We start from the raw sequence: 10,566 nt of genomic DNA, 5'->3' as shown, positions 1-10,566 counted from the left end.
GGCTGGGAGGAGGGGGAAACTTTTTTTTTTCCTTTTCTCAAAAAAAAAAGAAGTCATTCGTCTGACCTGACAGCATCTCTACTGTGGTGATGATTTTGTCTTCACCCTTTACTAGAGCCTGTTCTGATGAGTTTGTGTTGCTAAGCGTAGAGACATTTTAGTTACCATGCTCTCTGTTCCATTTGATTCTTCCAGTTGTTAGTTAGGTATTCCTTCAGTTTTATTTATACTTTGTGAATTTGAATAGATCTTCAATTTCTCATTGTTCGCTGGTGCCAGTTGAAAAATTCTCCCTAGCTGTTTTTATAAGGATAGCTGTCATGTTTATACTACATTTCAAGAAACCTCTGACTTTTTAATCTGCTTGTCTAAATGCATTCAGTTTTTGAGAGAGAAGTTGTAAAATTGTGAGCTTGACATCTTTAAACTTGAACGTGCATAATTACACAGTATTCCATCTTTTTTCTGTGTGGGTTTTATTCTGGGCTGAGTGTATAAGAAGCATAATTTACCACCTCTGGCAAGAATAAAGGCATTTTGCTCTTTTCCCCTTCCTCCTTCTTACAAGTTCTTACTACAAGTCTGGCTATGTCCCACGGGAGAGGTGGGAAACCATGTCTTTGCTCTGTGGTGTCCATTTCTCGAGGGGGCATGAGACTCACATGGGTTCTGTTTTCATTGCCATTGGTCACTGGCAGGCTGGTACAGCTGTTTCGACTTAAACCCAAGGCAGTTGCTATGGAAATGGCTGAGTAGAACTAGGTCATGTTTAAAGCCTTTTCCCTTGAATATAAAGCAGTGCTATAACTTGAGGTTGTCTTGGTTGAGCAACAAACGTGTAGGTGGACAACCACATCCAACAGAGACTTTCTTGTCTTAGGATGAGTTGGTTTTTATGTTTTTATGGCAGCCTGTCCTCATTGCTGCTTCTTCTCAGTAAACAAAACATCCAGAAAAGAACAGTGTTAGGGGTAGGATCATTTGCAGTATAATGCTGGATAACTCCCCATGTGTGTTTGTTCATAAAAGTTGCTTTATTTTATAAAATCTCCTAAATGTGATGGAATAGCTTTTATTCTCAAGGCAGAGCCAGAAGTTCAAAGACAAGTTTTTAAAGACATGGAATTAATAGCCCTGACATTTGGGACTGAAGCGATGGCTAGGTTAAGAACATTGGTTTCTCTTCCAAAGGTTCTGGGTTTGATTCCTAGCACCCACATCTTCTGGCCTTGTTAGGTTCCAGTAACACACGTGATGCATAGATATACATGTAGAAAAACACTCATACACATTTAAATAAAAATCAGACATGTTGATGTCTGTGACCCATGTTACCACCAAAGGTGCATGATCTTTGCTAATACCTGAAGCCATGTTGTTGTCGTTGGCCAGTGCTGCCACTGAGGGCCTTGTCTGGCTCCATGGTCTTACTGCAGGCAGGGGTTATATTGATGTCTAAGATTCATGCTGTTGCCAGAAACTCTGTGAAAGTCCTTGATCCATGCTACCACTGACTGTGAAGGGCAAGGAAGTTGGATGACTGTAGACTCATAGTTGAGAAAGAGAGATATAGAAGGCTTCTGTGACACCCCCCCCCACCAAAAAAAAAGTAACAGCCTAGACAGAAAGCCATTGAAGAGAAACTTTAACAATTGTGATAAAGATGCTGAAATGTAGCTCTCCATAAATGATGGAGAGGTAGGGTGGGGAAGGATTCAATTTTCTTTAAGGGGCTGGCCACTGGAAGTTTGACCATGTGCCAGTGGTTGTGTGGACAGTGCAATTGGACCTTTCCTTCCTTCCTTCCTTCCTTCCTTCCTTCCTTCCTTCCTTCCTTCCTTCCTTCCTTCCTTCCTTCCTTCCTTCCTCCACTTCCTCTTCCTCCTGTTCTTCTTCCTCCTTCTCTTCCTATCCCTCCTTTTCCTTTCTTTTTCCTCTTCCTTTCTTCTTCTTCCTCTTCCTCCTCCTCCTCCTTCTTCATCAGAGGGGTGGGGTGGGGCAGAACTCTGAGGACTAGGAAGTAGGTGTGATTGGGGTACATGATGTGATTTAAATACGCACACACACACATATATTAAAAAAATTTAAAAACTGACATTTGCAAGAAGAAGGTATTCATGACATTGAACGGAGTGTACCATGAGTTTAGTCAGAAAGCATCTTGGCTCATCCAGAGCATGTTGTCCAGGATGAACAAGGCCATGCCTGGTCTCAACGTAATTATTGTGGAGTGGCTTTAGTTTCTTGTGTCATTTGGAGACTTTGATTCTGCATCTGACTATCACAGTGGTAACTACGGTCAGTCTCATGGACTGGCATGTCATTAGTGTCCTTATTTGTGATGAGGCTTTGCCTAGTTTGGAAGTCATCCTCCTGTTTTTCCTCTCTGTGGTGCATCTTGCTGCAAAGGAACAGGCTGGCTTATGTGTAGCTAGTTCTTGAAGCAAGCCCGTGATGAAAGCCTGTCATAACATACCCTTTTTGGGAATCCTTTAATGCAACACATGCTGTTCCTTGACTTTATAGCCCATGGGCACTTCCCACAGCCTGTGAGTATTCTGAAGGGGTGATCTGATGGGTGGATGAAGCACAGACTGGAAAGCTATTGGTGATAGGTTTTTACTAATTGAAATATGTGTTCTATAGACACTTTAAGATGATTTTGTAGCATGCAATGACATGAATAAATAATAGTGAGACTAGTAACTAACACTTGGTGATTCTTATTCCTTATCCAAATGCTTTGTATGCATTTTGTTATATAATTTTTATAATAACCATAGGAACACAGGGGAATTTTATCTCCACTTCTCAAATAAGTAAACCGGGGTCTGGACAGGGTAGAAAGCTTGAGGTTTCATGTCTTGTAGCATGTAGTACTGTTTTCAAGTGCAGGTAGCATGTACCTGCTAGATAGTCAGGCGCGTTTATCACTGTGCCAGGGTGAAGTATGCATTAACATTTCAGATAACCAATGCTTTTCCCGATTGTGGTGGACGGTTTGCTCTTCAGGGGAACATGTGGCAATGTTGTGATTCATTTCTGCTTGTGCCACAGTGGATATGCAACTGGTGTGCAGTGGGTAGAGGACAGAACTGCTGCTACACGTTCTGCCTTCCACAGGAGGCCCCAACCAAGATGGGATTGAATGGCCTAGAGAGTGTCCAGATGCCAAGGCCGATAAAGCACAGAAAAAAGCATGCATCTCTTCTGGTCCTTTACCTTGTTAAGTGTATATAGATTTTCCTGGAGGTTTTTTTTTTTTCATTTACTTCTAACTATACTAACGTACATTTTAACACAAATATTTTATGGAAACAAAGTCAGATCAATACTCTATAGGTTATCTTTATAACAATGCATGATACATTTCCATGTTTAGGTAAGTTTTAATAACTAAGTTTAGGACAGCTGGGTAATTTGTAATTTTTATTTAGAAGCAGTGTTCTGTGAGTCCGCACGTAGCTCTGCATTTCTTGCTTGTGTTCTGTGTAGTCTGCATATATCTTTGCATTCAGATCTTGCTGTTTTGGATTAAACAGGACTCTGTGGTCTTTGATCAAAGACTTGGGGTCACAGTATCTCCTCCTTATGCCCTGCATTATGGGTTCTTTTTTTCTCTGTGGATATCAGTGAGGCTGGTCATTGTATAGCTCCAGGACCTTAAAACTTGTTCATTTTGGGTGGCGTGCTAGAGTATTGTGAAACTAAAGAAAAGAAAAAATCAAAAGCTGAGAAAGAGAGCATGAAGGGAAGTCAGGAACCTTGTTCCAGATGAGAATATTAGGATAAGTATGTTACTGATGAGCATGTTACTGATGAGTACGCATCTGGATGCAAGTTTGAATTTCAGAGACATACTGGAAATGGAAAGAAAATGAGGTGACTAGCTTTATACTTTGTACCTCATTTTGCAATTAAATAATTATTATGTATTAAAAAAAACCTGTCAATATACTAACTATCCTAAACTGTACTCTGATAGTTCCTGGTGACAATAGTGTACCAACATCATGCGAGCCTGAGGCATTTTCTTCCCCATTAGGGATCTCCACCTGGTAAAGCCAGATTACACTACAGAAAAACATTTCAGGATGAGCCAGAGTAAAGTGGAGTTAGTGAGCTCATTGAGTATTTAGACGGCAAGTCATCTGGGGAATGACAGGACACTGCCCTAGGCTTTTGGACAGTCATGCTTGGCTGCCACACTGCTGTGTATGATCCCATGGCTTTCTAGGTTGCATTCTACAACAGATGTTATTTATAACAAAGTTTAAGAAAGACTCAAAGTTGAAGTAGACTTTTTAAAATGTAGGGTGTTTTTTTTTTTTTTTGTATTAGGCTTTCAGCTTAGATGTAGGCATGAGAAAGGAGTGCTAACATGGTAAAGCTCAAGATTACTATGGTTCTGCTCATTTGTAGTTTTGGCATCTTTGCCGTAACCTTCAAACCTGCATTGCCCCTAGAGGCAGTTTTGGCAATATCAGCTGTGGGTTTTTTTGTTTGTTTGTTTTTGACTCAGCAAGAGAGGCCAAGTAGGTTCCAGGCAAGGAGAACGTCTTTGTTTTCTCACATCCTTTTTCTTTCTGCCGTTGTTCTATCCTATATCACAGGGACCCGGAGACTTTCTCTGGGAATTAGGCTTGGTGCCTGTCACCCTCGGTAAGTATCTGTAGCCAGCTGAATTCAAGGAAAAGCTAGGGATAATGAAAGGATTGACAGGCCACTGCTGTAGTAGCCCTTGGGTCTTCTATGGAGAACCCAACTCCATGGATATTCCCCTTGGAAGAACAGTTGGGGAGCTTGGGGAACTTCTCCTAGCCTTGTGTTTGTTGTCTCTTCTAAAGCTGGGTTATGTGGAACCTGCAGCCCTTTCCACAAAGTACAGTGAGCAGAGGTGGGTGCTACCTAAAGTCGTAAGCTCTTTGAAGAATATTCAAATTACTATTTATTATAGCTCCAAAAGGGAAATGCCCAAATGCCCATTGGCAGGCAGAATGGATATAAACATACATTGTATTCCTTTTCATTGCTAAAGGTGAAAGAATTATTTCTTTTTTTTTTTTATTGAGAAAAAAAAATTTCTGCCTCCTCCCAGCCTCCCACTCCTCCCATCCTCCCCCCACTCCTCTCCCCCTCCCTCTCAAGTCTGAAGAGCAGTCAGGGTTCCCTGCCCTGTGGAAAGTCCTAAGTCCTCCCCCCTCCATCCTGGTCTAGGAAGGTGAACATCCAAACTGGCTAGGCCCCCACAAAGCCAGAACAAGAAGTAGGATCAAAACCCAGTGCCATTGTCCTTGGCTTCTCAGCAGCCCTCATTGTCCGCCATATTCAGAGAGTCCGGGTTTATCCCCTGCTTTTTCAGTCACAATCCAGCTGGCCTTGGTGAGCTCCCAATAGATCAGCCCCACTGTCTCCGTAGGTGGGTGCACCCCTCTTGGTCCTGACTTCTTTGCTCATCTTCTCCCTCCTTCTGTTCCTCATTGGGACTTTGGGAGCTCGAGCAGTCCAGTGTTCCAGTGTGGGTCTCTGTCTCTATCTCCATCCATCGCCAGATGAAGGTTCCGTCCAGATGGGATTCCTCAGCAACTAAACCAAGAATTATTTCAAAATACAAAATTGCCGGTGGTGGCGCACGCCTGTAGTCCCAACACTCGGGAGGCAGAGGCAGGCGGATCTCTGTGAGTTCGAGGCCAGCCTGGTCTACAAGAGCTAGTTCCAGGACAGGCTCCAAAACCAGAGAAACCCTGTCTCGAAAAAAAAAAATACAAAATGGCATGAGAAAAAAAAATTAAAGGCATCCCAGTATCTACCATCCAGATTTGATATAGTTTGTTTTTTCTTTTCTTAACTTTCAGAGCTAGGATCTTCCACTAGCAGTGTTTTGTGCTGTGAGTGGAGTTGGGCAGGCCGAGTTATGTGATTACCTCCTTGAAATCCAAGAGTGGGTAACCTGAGCTTTCTGTGCACATCTTCCCTTGACATCAAGCGAATTGCCTGTCACGGGCACCACACAGAACTTACCAAGATTAGCTGCCGCTGAAGTGAAGGAAGCCATGCTTTCCGTTTCCCAAGTGCTGCCATAGCCAGTGCCTTGCAGCTGTGGTGAAGGACAAAGCACCATTCTGTTGAAGTGCTTCAAGCAAATGCCCTTTTCATCAGATTGTTGTGCAGATACCTTAAATGTTTTTGATTGTGCTAATGTGAAAAAAATAAATGAGAGTAGTCTTGATGTTCACAGTGACAGTGTTCACTGTTAGCAGGGACACAGTCCCTGTCACTTCCACCCCACCAAGCTCACAAGAATGCAGTCTGTTGAGAATACTATTGTCATGGCGCTAAACTTGAGTCTGCTCTAGTTTTTGTTAGGAGAATTGTTCCCAGTTTTCTGTTCTTCACTGTTAGCAGTAATGATTGATTTATGTGTCTCTCCTTATGACTGCTTGTCACAGGCCATGCGCAGTGAGACTGGATCCCTTTCCCCACTGCTTGCTCAGTCATTACCCTAAGTTGCTAAGGGCAAGCCTTAAGCCCATTTTCTACAATTCTTCACTCTAATAGAGCTGCTGCTCTATTTGCAAATGAGCAAGCAGGCCTGGAGGGATTAAATACTGTAACTAGCAGAGCCATAATTCAAAGCTAATTTTGATTGGCATCACAGCTTTAGGTTCTAACCAGTCACTCAGTGGGAACCCCATCTCCCTCTCATTACTCTGGTGAACATGATTAACAGAACCCAAAAAAGTTGTTATGTTTCTAGTAAAGATTTTCTTAGTGCTTTGCAGTCTTACTGGATTGGGCCTCCTCTGGAGTCTGAGTTAGTTGGGGCTGGATCTTGATCCCATTTCACAGATGAAAGCTGTCAGGAAACATCATGAACTTACCCGGATAATGTTGGGCTGCAGATTGAACCATGGTCTTTTAAACATAGCTCACTTTTTTTCCCTCTGTGTTTCCATTTGGTCCCTGCCCTCTTTGGATAACCTTCCACCTCATGTTTAACGTGAAGATTAACTGTTTCCCCTTTTCTTTTATTCTTTATTTACTCTTTGGAAATTTCACATCATGCACCCCAATCGTGCTCACTTCCCAGTCCCTCTATATCTAGCACACATCCCTGCAGCATGTTCCCCCAAAGTTACTTCAAAACAGAACAAACAAAAACCTATCTTGTTCTTCCATCTTTCCAACACTCCTTTATTCATTCTAGTGGCATTGGGAGCTTCAGTGTGTTACTCAGTAAACCCTTTTGCCCCACCTGCAAAATGTTCATTGCAATAAGTCATTAGTTTGGTTCAACACCTCTGGCCAACCATTGGGCCCTCACTGAAACCCTCTTGGATATCTTGCCCCAAGTTGTGAAGATCCCAAGGCTATCATTCTTCAGGACAATCCTTTTGTGTACTCCAGCAGGTCAGAGATGGTACAGCTGTTAGGGTGGGCCAACCCAAGTCCTAGGATGTGGGTCTGGGTGGTGCCTAAGCTGGTCAGTCTGCTCTCGTAGGCCCATGCCATTGGAGCCAGCTCTCCTATGGCTGTGTTGAGGGTAGGGCCATCTCTCATGAGTGCTGGAGATCAGCTCTCCCTTGTGGGGAGGGTCCAGCTTTCCTGCTGCAGTGTCTAGCAAGAGGCAGGGCCAGCTGTCTTGGGTGCAGTGAGGGACAGAGCTGGCTTAGCAAGGCCCTTGGCTTTCAACACATATGTGGTGACATGAGTCATGGACATCAGTTCATCAGTTCATGTTGGGCTACAGACCTACACATGGCCCATAATCACACCACTATGATTGGTGTGGCCCTGGCTGCAATATGGTCCTCAGGCACCAACATGGTCTCAGATTGTGGCCTAGGCCCCAAGTATCTGTGTGGCCTTTGGTGGTATCGAGGGTCACAAACATCAACATAGAACCTGACTGAGGTAGGACCTGGGACCCAGACATGGTGCTTGGTAGCAGCCCAGGGTTGGATATCACCATGGTCCCAGGTGGCGGTGCAGGCCACTCAGATTGGCATGGCCCCTGTGGCAGCAAAGCAACAGACCCCTGGCATTGGCATTGCCTTCGATAGTATTAGGAACCACTGACATCAGCACAGACCCTGTCTGCAGTAGGGCCAAGGATGCAGACATGGCCCTTGGCAGCAATCCTGGCCCAGACAACACCATGACTTCAGCTTCCAACACCAAAATGGCCACAGGAGGCTGCCTAGACCCTGGGCATCCACATGGCCTTTAGTGGTACCAAAGGCTATAGCCATTAGAGACCCACCTATGGTGGTACCATGTAGTAGTAGGAGCGGTGGGGCTGCGTCCCCAGGACCCCAGCCGCCTGGCTAGCTTATGCCCTGAAATAACAACACACAAATTGTATTCTTTTAAACACTGCTTGGCCCATTAGCTCTAGCCCTTACTGGCTAATTCTGATATCCGATCAACCCATTTCTAATAAACTGTGTAGCACCGGTCTTACCGGGAAAGATTCAGCATGTCTGACCTGGCGGCTTGCTTTATCGCGCTCATCTGCCCGGGAGAGGGGAGCATGGCGTCTCTGCTCCAGAGAGCAGAGCTGTCGAGTCTGAGCTCACTTCCTCTTCCTCCCAGCATTCTGTTCTGTTTACTCCACCCACCTATGTTTTAATCTATGAGGCCAAGCAGTTTCTTTATTATAATTAACCAATGACCTTCCTTCATCAGTACCAAGGACCCAGAAATGGTCCATGGAACAGCCCTGGCCTGGATGACACCCATGGCCCCAGGTGGCAGTAGGGGCCACGCAGATTGGTGTGGCCCTGGCAGCAACATGGCCCTCATGCGCCAACATGGCCACAGGTTGCAGCCTAGACTCTGGGCATCCTTGTGGCCTTTGGTGGCACCACAGACTGTGGACATCAACACAGACCCTGGCTGTGGTAGGACCATGGACCCAGACGTGGTCCTCATCAACTGCCCTGGCTTGGATGTCATCTTGGTCTCAGGTGGAAGCACAGGCCACTCTGGTAATGTGGCTCTCAGACACCAACGTGGTCTTATGTGGCAGCCCAGATCCTCCCTGTCATTTAAGATGGAGATGTACCTTTCTCCCACTAGTCACAGATTTTAGAGGATCAATGGGCAGGGGAACCTTACAAAATCCCGGAGCTATGCAATGCTTACATACACATACCTGCTGAGTCACTTGTGCCTTATGGTATGGACTAATAGTTTTTTGTTTAAAGATGTATTTACATGTAACTCTGTTGTCCTGATACTCTGTAAAGGCATATGTTTTTGAATGAAAAGACCTCATGACCTTAAGTGAGATTTTTTACTTATCTTTTGGCTGTGTATATGAGTTCAGTGTTTTCTGGAGTCATGGTAGCTGACAGGGCCTCTTCTCGGTTGCTTTGAGGTTGCAGCTGCTCCATGGTGGTTACCTGTCAAAGGCGCTAACTGGAGGCACCCAGAGGGCCCAGACTCCAGCATTCTGCACAGGTGAGTCTGGTCATGCCTAGTTTATGTGGTTCATTCAAAAAAAAAAAATTCTGTGCTCTTGCAGAACTCAGTAGCTGTCTTCAAATGTAAAGTGAATGGCAAGCGTGGCCAGCCGCTCTTGGGGAAGGAAGTGGATGGCAGGAAATAATGTCTGCAAAGGCCTAGCCACTGTCTTGTCAGAGTTCTCCTCACAGATTTCTTCCCTTTGGATAGTCAATCACAAATGTCATGACACGTTTACTAATGGCAGTCTAGCCATGAATGAGTCTTTATGTGGGAAAAGACTGTCTTATGGATAAGTAGTTGTGTCCTACCAGGTGGCCTTGGGTATAGGATCCATGCGCTCTGTAGTCCTGCAGTGACATACTTAGAAGCCACAGTCTGACTAAAAAAACAGAGTGGCAAGTCGGCCAGAAGGTCTCCAGGGTGACAAGGAGGTAATTATCTCAAGCAAAAATAGAGATGCATGCTAACCCTGGAGATGGAGAGGGGATTCGATTATGACTCAGCTTCCCAACAGTCCGGGAACCCTGTTCTCCTAACCCGGTTCTTCAGATGGTGTTTTAGGCCTTTGTTTTTAACCACGTTCTTGGTTATTGCTCTTACAGCCAGGGAGCGGGGAGTACATGAAGTTCAACTTCAGAGATACAACCCCTTGACAGATACCGAACTTTTCACAGTTTGAGCTGGCTTCCTCTAGACATAGACATTGAGGTAGAATGTTGTAGGGTGCCTAGAGACCCGGGGAGAACTGGGCTTCTTAGTTCCCAATTCATGTCTTCTGTCCCAAATCCAAAGTTGATTGTCAAGCTAATAGAAGAAGGAAAACCCGAAGGAGAGTGCATTTTCAGTTTGTGGTGCTAAGAATTGTTCTACCATTGGGCTGCACCCCCACGCTGAACTGTACTTTTAAAATTTTGTACTAGATGCTGAGTTGCTCAGGAACATTTTTGAGAAAGTTAATGAATATCCTGGTAGGAATTCAGATATGCATGAGGTGTGGAGTGGGCCAGTCTAATTCACTTTAAAAAGTGACCAGTAGTTTCAGTGCCATTGACTTCCTCCATCTCTCAGGAAAGGCTGACTTTGCATCGGCCAGAA

The 10,566-nt window shown here is 44.7% G+C and overlaps 1 protein-coding gene across 1 annotated transcript in view; it reads left to right on the top strand.

Annotated features, from left to right (window-relative positions):
* Positions 1 to 10,566, top strand: part of Sumf1 (sulfatase modifying factor 1) — a 91,934-nt gene that overhangs the window by 26,394 nt on the left and 54,974 nt on the right. The window contains exon 4 of the mRNA XM_005364965.2: positions 9,383 to 9,465. Within this exon, the coding sequence (XP_005365022.1) occupies positions 9,383 to 9,465 (83 nt within the window). The remainder of the gene's footprint in view (positions 1 to 9,382; positions 9,466 to 10,566) is intronic.

Source organism: Microtus ochrogaster, unplaced genomic scaffold, assembly GCF_000317375.1.
Source record: "Microtus ochrogaster isolate Prairie Vole_2 unplaced genomic scaffold, MicOch1.0 UNK1, whole genome shotgun sequence".
NCBI lineage: Eukaryota > Metazoa > Chordata > Mammalia > Rodentia > Cricetidae > Microtus > Microtus ochrogaster.
The sequence above is the reverse complement of the archived record's forward strand: the minus strand, read 5'-3'. Positions and strand labels throughout refer to the sequence as shown.